Source organism: Ahaetulla prasina, chromosome 1 (assembly GCF_028640845.1).
Source record: "Ahaetulla prasina isolate Xishuangbanna chromosome 1, ASM2864084v1, whole genome shotgun sequence".
NCBI lineage: Eukaryota > Metazoa > Chordata > Lepidosauria > Squamata > Colubridae > Ahaetulla > Ahaetulla prasina.
In genome coordinates this window covers 100951215-100971729 of record NC_080539.1, presented here as the reverse complement: position 1 = coordinate 100971729, position 20515 = coordinate 100951215, and the positions used below count along the sequence as shown (strand labels likewise).

Below are 20515 nucleotides of genomic sequence, written 5' to 3'. Positions count from 1 at the left end.
ACCTTTGCTTCAATTCCCTGATTTTGTTTTGTGTTTGTTTTAATTTAAAGGAGGAAAGCATCTTATCAGGAAGGGAGAATAGGACTCTCTCCTAAATTTATAATCTGAATTTTAAGTGAACATCATACTATGTTTACTAATTGAAATATAAGGACGTATAATAATACAATTGAAAAGTTGAATGCATTGCTTTATGGCCGATTTGTTAGGAAAGAAAAGAAAATAAACAGCAAAAATTGTTTGTACAGACTAATTGGATAGCAGTGTGCCTGGAGCTTATGGATGGGTATTTCTGTGTTTTAATCATATATATATTATACAATATACACACACGCGTGCGCACACACTCACATTCCCTTACATTTTGAAAGTGACATTTTTGACGTGAAAAATTATTTAACCAAATGAAGGAACATAGACGCAAAACATATAGTACCCAGTCTTTCTGTTTCCTTACCACCTTCCATTCCAACACTTCTAAAGAATGTGTGGGTTGTAATTCCAAGCTTTTCGTCTTCAAAAGAATTTCCTTTAGATCTAAGAATTCTTTCTAAGCAATTATCATGTGACAGAATGATTAAACAGGAAATGGTTCTCTAGCATGTGGAAAATATGAGATAGCAAAACTACTCTGAGATATGGTTTTCCTAAATTGGAAGGACAGGTTTTATACCAACCCAAAATTCTGCTGGATTCGTTTACTGCTTGTACTGACATTCTTAGACTATTCAAGCAAATAATTAGAAAAGTTTTATAAAGCAGCAGGTGCAGTAATGGTGCTTTATAAATAAGAATATTAAATATGCCCCAGTTAATACCCATTAATGCTTATTGGCTACATTTACTAGGCCTATAATATTTTACCCAAATATTTTGCCACTTAATTTTAATTTACTTTTTACTTGATGGGGTCATTTTCAACAACAATGGTATACATGGCAGATTTGCAAGGAGAAAGCCACTACTCTCCAAAAAGAACATTGCTACCTGTCCGCAGTTTGCAAAAGACAATGTGGGTAAGCCAGAAGGCTATTGGAAGACTGTTCTGGGGATAGATGAAACCAAAATTAATCTTTTTTTTTAAAGCCTTTTTTTTTTTTGCTGAAAAGCAAATATTGCATCTTATCCCATTAGTGAAACATGGTCCATGACCATGACAGTGTCATGGTTTGGTCCCACTTTGCTTTCTCCAGACCAAGACAGCTTGCCATTATTAATAGAACTATAAGTTCTGAATTGTACCAACAAATTCTACAGGAAAATGCCTAGGATATGTGTCTTTGAAGAGAAGATTAAGAGAAAGTGGGTCATGTGCCAAGATAGTGACCCAAACACAAGTTGCTCAACCCAAGAATGGTTAAAACAAAAGGAAGTTAATGTTTTGGAATGACCGAGTCAAAGTCCTGAATTTATTCCTATAGAACACTTGTGGAAGGATCTGAAGTAGGCAGTTCATGTAATAAAGTCCATCAACATCCCTGAGTTGGAGCTATTCTGTAAGGAAGATTGGGCTAAAATTTCTCCAAGCTAATGTGCTGGACTAATTAACAGTTAACAGAAAAGTTTGATGATGATGGTGATGATGATGTTATTCAATTGTGTCCCACTCTTGGCCATTCTATGGGCCAGGTCTCTACATCTTCTGATCTTGCTCTACTTCTTTGAATTGTTTTGTGCTCTGGGTGGTGTCAGCTTTGATGGTGTCCAGCCACCATATTCTTTGGATTCCTTTTACTGCTAACTCTTCCAACGTAATTGCTTTCTCCAGTGAATTCCCCTGCAAAAAATGGCCAAAATAAGTGAAACACAGTTTTGTGTTTTTGCCTTCTAGTAATAACCTTCTGGTATTATGTATTCCATTACTTGCTTGTTAGTCATCTTTGCTGTCCAAGCAATACGCAGGAACCTTCTTCAGCACCACAGCTTAAACAGGTCAATTTCCTTTCAATTTTAAGGTCCAATTTTCACAACCATAGATATCTTACACCAGTGATGGCGAACCTTTTTGGCAACGAGTGCCAAAAAGGTCGTGCAGAAACATCACGTACTCGCTCGTTGGGGCCACACTCTGGAAAGCCAAACTTCTGGGTTCTAGTGCGAATGCGTGCCCAACGTTCAGCTGGCCAGCATGCATGCTCAGTCTGGGTTTTGGTACTGCCCCATGCACGAAGGGATTGCGCTCCAGAAAAGCCAAATTTCGGGTTCTGGCGCGCATGCACACCTGATAATCAGCTGGCTGGTGCACATGCGTGCACTGGTTTTCAGCACTGCCGCACACACAGAGGACAGCTGATCATCACACACACATATGCACCAGAAACCTGGAAGACAAACTGGCAAGGCCGCACGTGCCGGACAACATGACTTTGCGTGCCAGTTTGGGCACACGTGCCATAGGTTCGCCATCATGGCCTTATACAGAAGAGTTGCCAGGTTGATATCTTTGCTTTTCCATATTCAATTCATGTTCATCAATGCAATGCAATCCAACGTTTATTTCTGTGCTGCATTCACCGTTTGGAGCTATCTGTGATCCTAGGAAAGTGATTTCTTTCCCATGCATTCTATATCTTCAATGTCAATTTCTACTTTGATATTTCCATTCCTTGCAGTGGTCATGAGCTTGGTCTTTTTTTTTTTAAAGTTTTATTTTTACAATCATATCAAATAATTCATCCAATGTACAGTTATATACAATTAGTCGGGCTTGCCCAGTCACCACCCCCCTTTTTAACACTCTTCCCTCTTCTACCTTCTTTTCTTTCCAAACCTTCCTCTCCTTCTCTTATCTACCTCCTCTCCTCCCTCCACCCTCCACTCCTTCTCCTCTTCTACCCCTCTTCCTTCCTCTTCTCCTCTTTCCTACCTCCTACTCTCTCTTTCTCCTCCCCACCGTTCTAAAATGGTAACTGGGCAGACCCGACCCTACATTAATTATATTTATACATTTTCAATAATCCTGTACATTAACCATCACTCCATCTCTACCTCAAATCCCCCAGTTCCCTCCCCTTACCCCCACCCACCCCCACCCCTACTTCCCAGAACAAAATGCAGGGTATCAAAACTAACAATCATAATCCAAAATAATTCCTAAATTATAATCTCTAGTCACTCCACACATAATCACACTCTCAATTCCCCTCTCCTTCAGAAATATATCATGAGCTTGGTCTTTTTGATGTTCAAAGAAAGACCAAAAAATTTTTATTTATTTTTTTGTTTACATTTATATCCCGCCCTTCTCCGAAGACTCAGGGCGGCTTACAGTGTGTAATTCTCACTTTATTTCACTTTTCACTTTCAGAAAAGTTTAGTTGTAGTAATTGTTGCCCATGAGGGGGATGGAGACACCAGTTGCTGAAAGGAAAGATACAAATACTTTAGTCACACATAAATATGGAGCTCCATTATTTTCATGAGGAGAAATAATAGATGGAATGGTTGCAGACTTTCTCACCAATGCATAAGTAACTATTCAGCACTTTTATTACTACAGATAGTCCTCGATTTATAATAGTTTGCTTAGCGACTATTCAGAGTTACAACAGCACTGAAAAAAGTGACTTATGGCCATTTTTCACACTTGCAACCTTTGCGGCATCCCCAAGGTAATATGATCAAAATTAATACACTTGGCAACTGACTCATATTTATGACTGTATCATTGTCCTGGGGTCACGTGATCCCCTTTTTGCAACCTTCTGACAAGCCAAGTCAATTGGAAACTGGATTCCCTTAGCAACCATTTTATTAATTTAACAACTGCAGTGATTCACTTAACAACTATGGCAAGAAAGGTCGTAAAATGGAGCAAAACTCACTTAACAAATGTCTCGCTTAACCATAGAAATGTTGGGCTCAATTGCAGTCGTAAACGGAGGACTACTTGTATTCTGTACTTCGCCAGCCTGGGAAGAAGTTATTCCCCTTTCTTAGTAAGGAACCCTGAGCTACCTTTACATACTGAATATATAACTGTATTTAATTGTATACAGGTAGCTCATGGAGCTTTCTATTGTTCTTCCATTCAGTAATAATGCTGTTATTAATTTTTGCTATGGATATCATATGACAAAATATTTGCCATATTAACATATGTTTAACTAGTAATAAAGTTCCAAAATGATAGGAAACTTTAAAAGGAAGAACATGCCATAGTTCCATATGATATTTTAATTACCGTATTTTAAAGTAGACAAAAACGTTAATGGCTGGGGCTGGGGCTGGGGCAGAGCCCCTGTCCAGAGAAAATAATAACTAGTGTAGCTAATCCTGAGCTTGTACATAGTGTTAAAGTTCAAGATAAGGAACTTTGTGCTAAATTACATAGACACACTGTTTTAAAACAATTTGTTCAGTCAATTTCAGAAAAGACATTAAAATATCTTAAGTCACTTCCTAATTCATTTCAAGAATCTTTGTGCACTTGTTATCCTGCTTCAATAAATCTTTCCAAGCCTCTTTAAAGTATGTCTCCAGAGATAACTAAATGCCATTTTCCTGTCTGTATTACTTTTAAATACATAATCGGGACAGAGATTTCCTTTTGGCTAATGTCCTAGATTTGGTTTCAGAAGTTGTAAAGCAATTCAGTTGTAAAGTTATGCAGTTTTAGAGGGAAATATGAAGTGCAACAGTAGATCAGACCTTAAAGCAAGCCAAATTGCAACAGGATATATTTTTTTTGGTCTTTGCTTCTTTTATAAGTTATCTACTTGGGATTTGGGGTAATAGGAAATTGCCATTTTTAAAGCAATATCCTATTCATATATGCCTTCTGTTTCCGTTCTATATGGAGTCAGTTTAACTTTAAAATGAAGTTAAAATGAAGTGAGATTAATTTCTTCTCAGTTTTAGAATAAATTTGATTTGAAGCCATATTATTAAATAGATACATAATTTTGCAATTCTTTTAAAATAATAAAACAAATATTGACCCTATATTCAGTTCAACAAGAAAAAAAAACGTTAATGCTATTGCAAACTCTCCTTCAATAATGGGTCTTATTACTCATATTTCTTTAGCTTCTAAAAGTGTTCATGATTGTGCATCTCCACATGGGAACAGTTGTACAACCAGATTTAGTCTCATAAAAAGGATTTTGTTGTAGAGAACAATAAATTTGTTTCATATTGGATTTTGTTTTCATAATTTCTGCCATTATTTTTCTTGCATACTTGCGTATTATAGTAAACTTGTAGGTCCATTGGAATATATGATATGCAATCTATAAGAACATATAGAGTTATACAACCTAAACCTAACTAAGAATATTGTCAGGGCACCTTGAACAAAGAATAGGTATTTCCCCTTGCAATAGTGTTTGAAAATAAATTACACCAAAATGAAATTAATTTGTAGAAGACAGAAATAATTATGGGGCCATAGGCCATTATTTTCCTGTGTGTTTAGTTTTTATTTAGTGAAACATAGTTGTGTATAAATTATTAAAGCATATTCAGTCTACTGAGCTTTAATAATTTTATAAAAGTGTAATTAGTTTACACAAACATGGAATTAAAATTTAAATTAACAGCTAGGTTTTGTTATTTGTAAAAACTTATAGCATGAATGCCAATGAAAATACTCTCAAATAACATTGGGTGTAACAGGATTTTCATACTACCTGTTCCTCTGAGGGAAATCCTAACACTGCCTTCAGGGTGACCTCTTCCAAAACTGTGGATGTGGATTGAGTTAGTCAATGCATTGTGCTTCTACTTGAATTTTCACTGGCAGAAAACCAAAATATCAAGGGAAACAGGCAGGGCAGGGCCCCAACTCTAGTTCAGAAAATATGTTCTGCTTTTACAACTTGTTCTTTCATAGTTCACTCTGTCTTTCAGGAAAAGTAACACATATATTTCCTATCATCCTGGAAAACATTTGTAATCTTTGATTATACATAGATATACGTAATTTTTTTCAAGCAACTTTGCTTTTAAGGTAAATTGGTCTTTGGCATCAGAGGCATTTCAGAGGGTGCCTTCATTTTAGACAATTTGATTTACAGAAAGGAAAAGAAAACTGAAAGCTGAGAAAACCAAAAGGGAAGAAATATCCTGCTGAGAAGATAGTGAGTAACAGGGTGTCTTCCCTCCAAAAGAAAGAAGACAAGAAAGGCAGTAAATGGGCTCAAATAAAAAGTCTCATATTAAAGTACAAAGCAAATGAAAACCAAGTTGGTTGGAAAGACTCAAAGACTACTTTTTTCCCCCACAAAGACTGTACTTTTTGGAAATATAGTGGCTGGACAACTGGAAAATATAAAGGAAAACTAACTTCCTGCTGATACAACTTCTGTATATAATGTCACTCACTTGAATATTTTATGAGTTAAGAGTGAATCCTTAGTAAATTAATACACAATAAAACTTCAAAATAAAAGAAAAATGATGCTAAACCTGGAGCAAACTTTTGAAAAAATTGCTTGTTTGTCCTTACTTATTGACCATAATTGGGACCAGCAACTCCATTATTAAGCAATATGGTCATAAAGTAAAACATTATATGACCATGCATACTTATGTCAGTTTGTCACTTCTGGCTACAGTTGTGAAATAAATTATCTGTGGTCATTAGGTATGTGACAATGGGGAAGCCAGAAGGACAACCCCAACTATAGTCCTACAGTTTAATATTCAATGTTTATTTGTTAAACAAAAATTAATAATTCAAACAAGCAAAACTATGGTAAGTTAGTAGCTGAAATAACTGAACCAGGTAGAATATTCCAAACTTCGACAACTGTATTACAAAAATCAGTTTTTTACAATCAAGTTTAAAGTGGTTTGCATTAAGTTTAAGGCAATTATTTGTATGTGTTACATTACATTTAAAACAAAAAAAGCCATTTACAGGTAAAACATTACTATGTACAATTTTGTATGCAAAATTAATACCTAAGTCTAATCGCAAGTGTTGCAATACTAAGTTATCTGACCCAAGAATTTCAAGCCTAGTAGCATAAGCTATTATGGACAGAAGAGTGCAATACTTTTCTTGTAAAATAATTCTGAACTCGCTTGATTGCATTAATGTCCGATACATGGTAAGAATTCCACAATTCTAGTGAGCAATACAATATTTCTAGAAAAGAAACTTAGTAAAATTAAATTTACAATTTTAGTGCCTTTTTAGTAATGCTGCTGCAATGAACTTTAGAATATAAATCATTCAAGATGGGTCTTGAATGGGTCCTTAGCAAAATAAAGATCAGTACCACCTAATTTATACTTTACATTCTGGTTTTGCTTTCCAATATGTAAAACTAAGCATTTCTTAATTGAAATTTGAACTTGCCAAATAGATTACCATTAAAAAACGTGATCAATGTCATTTTGAAAAATAAGTGAATTTTCAGTAGTATTAAACAATTTTACATCATCAGCAAATAAGACACAGTTACTTTTAAGCTGATCACATAAGTCATTTATATAAATCAAAAAAAGAGTAGGTCCTAGGACACTATTCTGAGGAAAACCACTATTAAGGGATACTCAATCAGACATTGAGGAGCCTGTTTTAACTTTCTGCAGCCTGTTAGACAAAAAATTAGTAATCTGTTATACAATAGGGAATCAAGGCAGGATATATATTTTTTCTTGTCTACTCTTTCTCAGAACTAAGCAGATCTTTACTATCTCCTTCAAGGTTAACTTAAAGGTTATTGCCACATCTGAGTACCATTTTTTTAAGAATGAATCAGAGAAATTGGGATACATTGAGAGAAGAGTAAGAAGAAAAATCAGGAAATTAAAACTTGGGAAGGGAGATTGAAGGAACTTTGAGAGAAGTGACTGAAGGGAAATATGATAGCATTCTTCAGATAAGTTGAGAGGATGCCACAAAGAAGATGATCACATTTTGCTCACTCATTCCAGAGAACAAGACGGAATGGTTTTAAGTTACAGGAAACAAATTGCAATTCTGTTGAAAAATACCTCATAACAATAAGAGCACTTCAGTTGTGAAACTACTTCATTTAATGTGTTCAAGTGAAGGCTAGATAACCATCTGCCTGGAGTAGCTTAATCTGTATTCCTGCATATTATGAGCCAGATGACCTTTTCTAGGTCTGGCCCATTTGTGTTTCAAATTGTTTCTGTGTAAAATGTCTTCTTTTGAAATACTCAGTTCAGGAAATTTTGGTGGTCAAAGCGTGTACCGTATTTGTGGATGGACAGAGGGTGGGTGGAACAGGCCTGTTCATAATAGGCACCTCATCTTGAATCCCCCTCTCCAGTTGCAGATATCTCTGTGTTAAATTTGGTGAGGTCCTTTTGTTGCTTAACTATGAAGGGCATATTGTATTTTATGTTGTCATGTGGTTCTCACCTCAAAAAAAAACCAAAAAAAAAACAACCACCTGCCATTAGTTTTGTGCATCAGAGATCTAATGAGACTAGTGAATTAAAGGTTACTCATTTGTGCTTTAAAGCAACATGTTAGATAGCTAAACTGTGTTAAGCTGAAAATTCTTCAGGTGATTTTGAGTGATAATTTCTATGCCATCAGTCTGTATTCTTCACTCTAAATGCTGCACATTATAAAGATTTTTTCTCCCCGCAAGCATTTATTTTGGGATAGCACATTCAGGACATTTTAGGGGGATTGAATCCTTTACTATTATATGCTTTAAGCAGTTGAGTTTTCTCTAAAGCACAAAATATCAGCACATAGATATAAAGCAAGCTGGTGGGACTAGCAATAATGGTGCCTTTGTTTCCTATCATCAGTGACCAAAATGCAGTTGAATAATTTTATGACTGCATAATTCTGTCTTTCATTGAATTATTTAAAAAAAATGCATGAGGCCTATACATTATTTCCAATCCAGACTAAAGGATTTATATTCTTCCGGGTTAAGGGAGTCCAATTAGGCAGATGAAAGGAATACAACAATGAAAAATAACAAGATGTGATACCTCGTATAGTACATAAAATAACATCAATTAAATAGCGCTGTTAATATTTGGAGCACTAATACTATCCCAGAAGATTACATTATTACTTGCCAACGTCATGGAATAAGTTCCACTGCATTTATACATAGCCATATATAGCAGTATAATTTTAAGATTTGGAATGACCAAAGATTGACATTTAACTTTAATGCCAAAAGCTATATGTTTAATAAAATTTTATTAAGTGTTCTGGAGAGAACAGTCCTCTTTATTCTTTCATGTAAATTTGAAAATCACAAAATAGCTATTCAAATTGTTACTAATAGAAGCAAATGCTTTTTTGAAAAAAATGTAAGGAAGTTTTGATAGAAGATGATCTTGGTATTGATAGTTTGTTTGTTTTTTTTGCTTCTAGAAAGTAGAAAATTGATGGTCATTATGTTTAAAAAAAAATATTAATGGCAGCCTAAAATGAGAAAAAAGGTGAACAAATAAGAAACTATCACACTGATTACTTCACTTTTTGTTTGAAATTAATTTTTATTAAAGTGAAATAAAATAGATGCTTTCCAAATAATGAATTCAGGTGTGTTTTTTTTAAATCAGTGCTGTAAGTGAATTAAAAGCAATGCAAAAAACTATAATTCTGGAAACATTTGGTAATACATTGTCTCCCAACATTGTTGGAGATTAGTGTTGATTTGGGCTCTATTTGGCAATAGGAAGAGCTATTGTATTCTTTTCTCCATACATAATTGTTAAGGAGATAATGTCTGTAAAACATTTAATTTTAAAAATTGGAGCTATATTCTGCTGTTTAGTGTTTTCAAATACATGGGTTTAAAAAGTATGGTACCTTATTTCCAAAAAGTAATATTAGTTAGAGAAAAGTTAAGTGTTGTCTCTAGCCTTGTCCGTAAATCATAACAGGACTTATCCTTTCCAAACTAGCTATATAAAGAAATGTTAGACATTTAGGCCCTTACCAAATCTTTCTCTCATTTTCCACAAATTTTATACATGCAAATCCAAGTGTTTCCAGTTCTAAATATGCTCTCTCAGATTGAAAAAAGATAACCAGCTACAGTCTTTTGAACATCTCGCAGACATTCCTCTTACTCTGTGATTTGTAAGAACATTTAAGAAACTGTGGCATAATAATTGTGCAAGGCAGTTGTAATTAAAATGTAAAATACTTTAGAATCTAGATAGTTTATTACTTTCTAGATTTATCTGGAAGCTGAGTCATGGCAATGGAACTTCTTTTCTTGTTAGTACTCTTCTAGAGATATACAGTACATGTGAACAGTAATAGTTCATGAGAATGTATTTCCACCAAATCACCACTATACTCTGAGTGACAAAGTATAATTATTTACAGAATTGGGTCTAACATTTAAGGTGTTTTTTTTTCCACTCTGGAAAAATCTGTCCTAATATTAACCAGTGCGGATGGAAAAATGTAGGCGCGAGGTGGGGTGGGGTGAGAGTTTGAAAGTCAGGTTCTGAAATTTCTACCCTTGTAATGTTTTTGACTATGACTGTAATTAATTATTTGGGTCACAATCATTCAGCATGTAATTGCTTGCCAGATATCTTGCAAAATATTACTTGCTTACAATTAATATCCACAATTTTAACTTCTCTTCAGCAAATGACTTTACAAGTATTTCTCTGCTATAGCTGCAAAATGAGCTTCAGCTAGAAGCAGGCTTTCAAAAATAATTGCTCACAAGTTAAAGATGGAATTAGGTATCAGCAGAAAATATAAAATACTGTCAAATTGTAAATTCAAGGCCAATTATGATTTTATGTTCTTTTTGTTCTTTTTACTGTTTTCACTGTTAACCTTGCCCAGAAAGTTATTATGGAAAAAAAGAGTTTTTGTTGGTCAATATAATTTGACAGGGAACAAACAATTGCAAGGTGGTAATGTTGCAAATGGCAAAATATTAGATAAAAACAAACATTTTATGGAATATTTACTGAAGACGGATAATGGAAATATTTCAAGAGGTATAAAAGCTGCTAGAATATATGGGTAGTTTGTGGCTTGCTGTGAGAAATGAATGTTTATCAGAAAAAGCTAAAATTCTGACTGATAAGAGTGCAGCTCTACCAATTTCATTATTTGTAATTGAGTCAGGTATTTCAGAAGAATCATAAAACTAAAATGAAATGCAGTGGGATTGGAAACTGAATTGATGTTGAATGAAGGCAGACTGAATGATTGAGCAATCAAAAAAAAAACTCCGTTGCAGTGATTTGGTCATAAAGAGAATGAATGAATACATAAAGAAAGGAGGAAGGGAAAGACTGAGAAAATCATGAGTGGATGAGTTGGACAGATCCTTAAAAAGAGAGAACTGAGAGTGACAATGTATAAATTGATATTTGGACATAATGGAAACAAGAGTAGTTAGACAGAAATGTGTTTTGCCAAGTGCCAGGGCAATGATCAGATACCCAGGCAATTGGTCCTTTTGGATCTAGAAACAGTAAGCATAAGGAGTTTTCAAGCCTTATTATTTAACTGTAGCAGGCATATTAAACAAAAACATATGAAAGCTTAAAATACCAAGCAAGATTTTCTCCCTTCAGCTGCTGGGATCTCCTTTTCAAGCAGCAGAGAGACCCCAATTGGCCCTGGGTATATAACACTGAGCATTCAAGTCTACGCAGAGTCTCAGACTTCAAGGACAGTTTTAGGACTTTTATTACAAACTGGCTCTAAGACTTCATGGCCCTGCTTCCATGGTCTGCAATGCAAGACACTGGTAGAATGTTCTTAATGAAGGGAAAAACAAAATGTCTCACCAAACTCCTCAAAATAGAATGGTCTTCCATATTGCCACTACATATATAGAAAAGTGCAGGTAGCCTTTGACTTACAACAGTTCATTTAATGTCCATTTGAAGTTACAACGGCACTAAAAAAAGCAACTAATTACTGTTTTTCATATTTATGACCATTGTAGTATCCCTGTGGTCATGTGATCTAAATTCAGATGCTTGGCAACTGATGCATATTTATGACAATTGCAGGGTCCTGGAGTCATGTGATCAACATTTGCAACTTTCTGAGAAGCAAAGTCAATGGGGAAGCCAAAACAATGTTACTAACTTAACAACTGTGGCAAGAAAGGTTGTAAAATGGGGCAAAACTCCACTATATTGCATTACTTATCTACATTAAGAAAGTAACAGTTGTTTTGTTTAGCAACAGAAATTTTGGGTTCACTTGTGATCATAAGCTGAGGCCTACCTGTATATTAAATATAAGTAAATTTAGTCAAATGTTTATCACATTCCTTAGACTTTTTAAAAAAAATATTACTTGATTTTATGCGTGTGTTGGATATGTATGAACAGTTATATAGTTTGGGAGAGTTTCTAGCTCTAAATCCTTCTCTTGTTCTCCAGATTGAGACAGTTATAACATTCAATAAAAAAATGCAAAGTGCATCCTTTTTTTTTTTTTGAAAGAACACTATTAAAATGTAAAGCCTGTATTGGCAAACTTCAATTCTATCTGTAGTGATCTACATGGAGTTTGTTTTGTATTAATACAGAATTCAGCAGCCAGGTTCATCTACAGAAACAGCTCAGTTAGTCTAAATTATACCAATTACACAGCTGGTACTACATATGTTGGCAATTTTTTATGGATGAGATACAAAGTTTCCATTATTACCTTGAAAGCTCCTCATAACTTGAGTCCATAAGTTGAAACAATGCCTTCTTTTATATGAAATCCCCTACTAAGGGTCATCTGGGGAGTCCATCTACTGTTTCTGTGAGCGTATCCTTTGATCACTTGCAAGCGAGTTTTCTTTGTTGCTATCCAGAAAATAGTATGTTTCCCAAATCTTCATATCTCTAAACTCAGCAGCTTTAAAAAGCTCTTAAAAGCATATTTTTTTGAAAGATTTTTCTGCTGTCCTCTTGTTGCATTGAGGGTTTTTTGTTTTTTTTAATTATGTAAATATACTGAGGAGCATAGGGTAGGCTGCAGATGGTCCATGCTGGCTCATGTGACCAAGAGTGCTTAAGATATAGTAGTTTGCTGCCAAATTGCTTCTGTCTTGGATGGTATTGAGGTATTTTTTTTCTGTATATCTCCTATCCAGATCTGGCCCATTTTCAAACTCAATATTTATTTTGTCAGCTTGTTCTCCTCCACCAAAGTTAGTCACATTTCATCCTGGGTTTGGACAAATACCCTGCTGATAGGCAGAGAGGGTCCCCTACATGTAATATATTTCCAAAATTCTTATGGGAATCTAAATGGAATTTCTGCCTTTAGGATCTAAATCTACAGAAAGATTTTTCATTTGTATTTTATTTTGTATATTGTTGTTGCTGAAATGTCAAAATGTTTAAAATCGTTTATTATAATATGTTCAGTTTTGCAAATTTTTATGTACTTTAATAGCATGTTCTATTAAATCTTCTCTTTGAGGCTTCTTTTAAATTAAAAGCAGGATAAAAACAAATAAATAAAACATCTAACACTGGAAATAAAAATATGTTTTAGCAGCCAGTTAACAATTATGCTGGAAACATATAAAGTACAAATTATGAAATGTTGTTTACAATGTAGTAAGGCTCTTGCATGTTTATTCAGAGGAAAATTCCCATGATTAAAGGAATTTACAGCCAGGTAAGGGTAGATGAAGTTACAGCATTAACTAATGTAAATGAAGCTTTATGATACTCACCTACGTATTTATTAAATGCTATTTAAATATATTTATCTGGTTTATGAATTACATATTGTTCATGTATAGAACGATAGATGTATAGAGTTATGGCTATATCTGAAGGAGACCAAGTTCAGTTAATTGTAAATTATCAGAGTTTCTTGCAAAAATCTAATCCAGAAAGCACACACAGGCAAATTGATTCAGCAGGATTCATTAACTTTCTTTAAATACATAATAATACATGAAGATAAATGTACAATACTAATATAGATTCTTCTTCAATAAAGTAGCAGTTAAAAGCAAAACCTAAGGCAGGAGAGACCAGTTAGTTTCATTTCAGCAGAGCAGACTAGTTTCAGTTTCTCTGCACAGATGAAAGCTGTAGACTAAGACATGCTCAGTCTGTCTCAGCTCCCAAACAGCCCTCATTGGCTGACTTAGTTGCTATGCCTATATATTGGCTGACCTTGTTACCATGTCCTATTCCAGTTGATGAATATACTCTGACATAAATATTTCTTGATTGTGCATAAAATGATCAAGAATATATACACTGTGGTAAATTATACTTTGTTATGTTAACCAATTCTTCTCTGTTCTTTTGTTTGTTTGTTCCAAAGCTCAAGAATGCTCAGAGTGTCGTATGGTGCTGTCCAATCCCACAGGAAGTTTTACCTCTCCTTGCTTCCCCAATAATTATCCCAACAATCAGGCATGCAAGTGGACCATCAGGGCTCCTTCTGGATACATCATTCAGATAACATTTGTTGATTTTGATATTGAAGAAGCTTCTGGTTGTACGTACGATCATGTAACTTTGGACACTGGAGACAAAAGAGATTCCTATTGTGGTATGACTGCCAAAGGTTTATCATTTAACTCATCTAGGAATGAAATGATTCTAACTTTTAAAAGTGACTTTAGTATTCAAAAAAAAGGCTTCAGTGCCACTTATACCCGAAGTAAGTATACGCTTCTTGCTGTTTCCAATCTGTTGATTACATGTAAACTTCTGAAATTGTGATTTGATAATATCTATGTGATAGTAAAAGTAAAATGCTATTATTTAGCTAGGTTAGGTAAAGTATCCAAACCATTGACTTAAATCCATCGGAGTTCTCTTAGTTAAAGAAATTGTGTTGCACAGCAGATGAAGAGATATGGTTCTTTATTCAGATCTTCTCTGGATCATGAAGAGGGTCTCAAGTTTGCAACTCTCTGTATTTCCCTGTACTTCAGGCCTTCTGTATCTGTGATGTGGAAAATAATATAGATCTAGTTATAGGGTTACTGTACTGCAAGATAGGGCACCATAATGAGCTGCAAAATTCTAGATGAGGAGCAGATGGCAGCAACATAAACCAAATATCTACCAGTAATTTTTGGTTGCCCTCTCGTGGTTGTCTAAATCCTGTACTGTACAGGTAGTCCTCAACTTAGCATTTGAAGTTACAGTGGCATTGAAAAAGTGACTTATAACTGATCCTCACACTTACAATTGTCACAACATCCCCATGATCACATGATCAAAATTTGGACACTTGGCAACTGGTATGCATTCACAACGTTTGCAGTGTCCCAGGTTCATGTGATCACCATTTGCGACCTTCCCAGTGAGTTCCTGACAAGCGATAAATAGATAAGGCGGGATTTGCTTAACAACCATGTAATTTGCTGAACAACTACAGTTGTTTAACAACCGTGGCAAAAAAAGGTCATAAAATCAGGTGTGACTCACTTAATTACCTTGCTTGGCAGTGGAAATTCTGATTCCAGTTGTGGTTTTAAGGCAAGGATTATTTGCATATATATCCTGTAATATACTATGAGATTATAGTATGTGCTGAGTAAGCAAATAGGAATGCAGTGGATTTCCTTAAGCTTTCTAATTGCACATCACAACCTTTCAAGAGTAAGATGATATAGAAGTTTTTCTTTAAAAATGCTTGAAGGGAATTAGTCATCAGGAAATCAGATTAATGAAATAAGACTGCATATCACTATTTCATTAATGAAATAAGACTTTTGTTTCACTAAGTAAAAATTAAACCCTAGTTATAATTAAATAAAAAGCTACCCCATAGCAACAAATTAGCTCCATTGATCTAATTTAAGTTAGCTTTTGATTAGCTGAGCCTGTAGCCATTCCCCGTCTTGTTCCCACAACATTGTATAAAAGCTGTATTAATTGCTTTTTTAATAGACTTTTCCAACTTTTCAAGGAAAATGTAAATTGTACACCGTAGGGGGGAAAGGTATCTAGATCCGGTTGCACATTGAGATTAGTTACTTTTTAATACATGTTTGCCATTTACAAATATAGCTAGGTATAAAAATTGATGGCACATTAAAAAAATGTTACAGATATTGCTTGAAAAGTAATTATCAATAGCAGGAATTCCTCAAAAAAATTAAATGTTTTTATATCAGGAGGGAAAATGTTGATAATTTTGACACTATGTTTTTTGTGAAATTACTGACAGAATGCTTGTCCTTTCTCTCTCGAGCTACTGCTAAAATTATTTGCATCAGGTTACCATTGTTACATAACTGGATTGGTAAAGGCTTTTTTTTCAATTTTTCTCTTCTGGGGATTAGTATTCACTTCTTTTGGTTTGCTTGTTTTGACAAACAAACAGATTTCCAAAAAGTATTAACAGGCAAGAAATAGTTTCTTGTTGCTATGGTAAATCAGACTCAGAACAAATTGACTTACATGGTACCTAAATCTTTTATCAGTAAAAATGTAGTAACAAGACACAATTAAGAGCTGTGGTGGTGCAGTGTTTAGAATGCAGTACTGCAGACTACTTCTGCTGACTGCCAGCTGCCAGCAGTCCAGCAGTTTGATTCTCACCAGCTCAAGGTTGATTCAGCCTTCCATCCTTCTGAGGTCGGTAAAATGAAGACCCAGATTATTGGAGAAAATATGGTGACTCTGTAAACTTCTGTAAAGCACTATGAAGTGATATATAAGTCTAAGTGCTATTGCTATTAAGTGCTCTTTCATGACTCCCCCTCCCCAGTAAGTTAAAGCTGTCACTTTCCTCTGCTTGATGATGTGGCTACATTTGTATTATTTGTGGAGAAAGAAATGGGATATTTATGCAGCAGTGTTTCCTATAGGAACCTTTAATCAATCTGTTAATATTTGTAACTAACACAATGTATATCAAGTGGGATCAATGGAATCAATCACAAATGACTTCAGAATCAGGTTTGGCAAGATAGATAGAAATGAATATGAAGTTTAAGTGTTAAACATTGATCAGCATTATTGCTACTATGTTATGTATGCTTACTGCAAAATAAAGTTCAATTAAAATACTCAGATTCATTCCTAAGTATAGATGCAGAGGATATGGCAGCCAGATGTGACTGCGGGTATATTTAGTAAGTTGTTTTGCGATGAAATGTGAATAGATTTATTCAACTGAAATTCAAAAGTTTGTAAACAAAGAGCTTTTATTTGTGAAATAACATGGCAGGGCACACTCTGCACACTCTGAAAAAGATGTCTGGTATTAATTTCTTCAGTTTAATGTAATCGTATAAAATAATCCATTGGGAGCAATGCATAAAGAAATGAAAGGGCTGTTTCAGGTTACTGGTTTACTGCTTTGTCTGGTACAACAGGTAAAGTGGAACGAACTTCCCCTCGGACTTCGACAATTATCTGACCTTAGGACCTTTCGCCGCGAACTTAAAACTTATTTATTTCGTATGGCTGGACTAGCTTGATTTTTACCTTTGAATTTTAATTGAATTTGATGGATTTTTAAAGTTTTGTAATTTTATGGGGGAGTGTGTTATTTTAACATTTGGGCAAATTTAAATTAGTTTTTTAAGGGATGTTTTTAACTATTGTGTGTATTTGTATTTTATCTGCCTGTTCACCGCCCTGAGTCCTTCGGGAGAAGGGTGGTATACAAATTAAAATATTCATTCATTCATTCATTCATTCAAGTACATGAAACATTTTTTGCAAGTAACTTATTCATATTTTGTAGAAATCAAATGGTCATATTATAAGTTAATTGACTACAAAAATACCCTTGCATATATTTCTGACTGATAAGTTTAATTATGCATTGATTAAAAGTATTATATTACTTTTAATAAAAGTTGATGGTAGTTGATTCTGAAAATATTTTCTATCTATATTCTAGTTGCTGTATCTTTGAAGAATCAAAAGGTTGTCATTCCGCAATTTCTAGATTCTGATTCTGTGTCTCTGGCAAATTCTATCCAAGTCCCAGAACTTAATCAGTTCACCCTCTGCTTTGAAGCAAGAGCAAACAACAGTAATAACTATGAATGGAAGGCTTTCACTTACGGTGATTCCTCTGTGGAATTCTTCAGCTTTGGCAAAACAAAACAGGGGCACTTCATTTTTATCTCAGACTCACCGTGTTTTTTAAATGATGCACTTGACATTGGTCCAGATGACAACATTTTCACAGAAACATTTGAAGAGCTTTGCATTGTTTGGGATAGCTCATCAGGCATAGTAGGGATAAATATCAAAGAGACGTATAAAACAGTCCATTGTTTAAATACTTACGGAAAAGTGATTCCTGGTAATGGAAAATTGGTTCTGAGTTCTGACAGAGAAGACATAAACCCTCTACCTGGAGATATGTACAACTTCCGGCTTTGGAATTTTACAATGAATTCCCAATCACTTTTCAACCTCACCTGTGATGAGAAAGGTAACATTATTGACTGGGAAAATGATTTCTGGAGTATTCCAACAACATTTCTAAAAGCGGAGAACAACTTGAGTTGTGGTGAGTTTCTTTAGGCTTTTCTCTTTGGCATAGCTGTTAAGTTGATTTAGGTCAGAAAGAAACTTTGTTTATAGTGAAAATGAATTAAGATCCCCAAACTCCATTTTCTCAATCTTGTTTGGCTATAAGATTCATATACCATAATAAATGTATTATTCTGTAGGTAACTTTTGTGAATTCAGAACCTTAATAATATATTTATTTGTTTATTCAATTTATATCCCACTGTTTTGTTCAGAAGCTTAAGATGTTACACAAAATATTCCTTTCTCTTATTTTTCCCCACAATAACAACGTGATCAAGTAGCTGGGCTGAGAAACAGTGACTGTCCAAAAGTCACTCAGTGAGTTTCCATGGCTGATCCTTAAAATCAGGGTCTCTCCTGACCAGTTCAGCCCCTTAACCACTGCAGCAAAAACTGATTTCAAGAGATTTTTCAAAGAAATTTTACAATGAACTGAATGCACAATGTTATAATTTTAACAATCATCAAATTGTTACATTTTATTCTTTATTGAAAAGTATTACACAGGCTAAAACCAGTAACAAAAATAATAGCATTAAGTGTTGTATTATGTTTCTCTATACATTCATGTTCTTAAACTAAATCTATTCATTTATTTGCATGCTACCCATTCAAAAATAAGTTATGAATATAGAAACAAAATGTATAAACAAGGTTTTGTTTTTCTAAGCAATCAGTGTCTTGCTAGCAATCAAACTATACTTCTTATGAAAAAGCCCACAGAAGAGAGACCTTTATCATCCTTTACCTAACTTATTTCATAAAGCACTGAAATAAAGTTTCTAACCAAAGTCTTCCAGCTTTGGTTAGAAACTGACAGAGCTGTGTGGAATGAAGTCCAGAATGCAGAAATATGGTATTTTCAGACCGAAAATAAGGTTGCTCCACACCTATCTTGATTATTCCTACTACCAATTACAAGCTGGATAAAAAAGGCTAAGCATTGCCCTTATATTTGAAGGATCCTAAAAACCTCTCCATGCAAAAAATGTTCTTCTAGATTCATTTTAAGCTTGGAGCTTATTACATTGGAGTCTTCAGAGGGCAGAGGGGCATTCACCATTAAAGGAATGCTTTTGAACATGGCATTTTGCAGAAGCATATCCAAAGAGGGCAAGAGGGCAGGGGCATCAGTGTGAGCACAGCCTTTTGAACATGCATGTGGCACACACGGAAAAGGGACAAAAGTTCAGTTGCTCTGACCCACCTGCCATTTTGCCTCTAGCAACCCGTGATTGCCACAGACAAATAGCAAAATAATAGTTAACCATTTTAAGGAAATAAACAACTCTGCACTGTATATTTGATCCTTGATCTACCTTGTACGGTTGTTGTGATTGTAAAATTGGACAGATTCTGACAGTAGGGCATTGTATACATGCAACAACTGAGGACTAACATGAAGTTGATGATACCTTTATAGCGAGATGAACATTTTATTTTTTTCCTGAAATTCTCTTGTAAAGGAAACTAATTTAGATCAAAACGTTCTTCTTCCCATCTACTTAATTTCAATACATCCTTGGTTTTTATTAAGAGTATATGCTGATCACATACCAATAGGTGCGATTAGATTCAGACTGTGATTCAGTGATTTGAACAACACTCCAGTTAATCACAAACTGTTTCAAAAGTCACGTAATTCAGATAGGAAATAAATCAAAATCACCATTCAAGAATGCTTAAGTTTGTACCTCTCCTCTGATTGTCACGGGCAATCAAAAAAGATTGGAAGTTTTTTTAAAAAAAATCTGAAGAATCAGATAGATAGAATAGCCTCTACTAAGAAGATATAATTACAATCTTCTTCAAATTGAGCTTTGTTCCTTGACTCAGTAAATAGAAGTGACCTGTGATCCAATTTCTATCCAGTCTAACTTAGTTTTTCAAGATTAGTCATGGTCGGCTAGACACTGCCACCCTGTTGAACTAAGGATATGAGTCATGTGCCAAATTTTAGACTTTTAGGTCCAGTGGAGTAACTTTTCAATCTAGAAGTTTTCAAAAGTGGGGATGATCCTTCTTTTGCGGGTGAAAAGAAATGGGCTTTGTAAAGTTCCTTCACACATGATTAGGTTAGAAG

The 20515-nt window shown here is 34.6% G+C and overlaps 1 protein-coding gene across 9 annotated transcripts in view; it reads left to right on the top strand.

Moving 5' to 3' along the window:
• ADGRG6 (adhesion G protein-coupled receptor G6) overlaps positions 1-20515 on the top strand; it is a 107755-nt gene that overhangs the window by 20854 nt on the left and 66386 nt on the right. For all 9 annotated transcript variants that reach the window (XM_058170603.1, XM_058170594.1, XM_058170611.1 and 6 more), the window contains 2 exons: positions 14237-14578; positions 17786-18406. In XM_058170603.1, coding sequence (XP_058026586.1) covers positions 14237-14578; positions 17786-18406 — 963 coding nt within the window. The remainder of the gene's footprint in view (positions 1-14236; positions 14579-17785; positions 18407-20515) is intronic.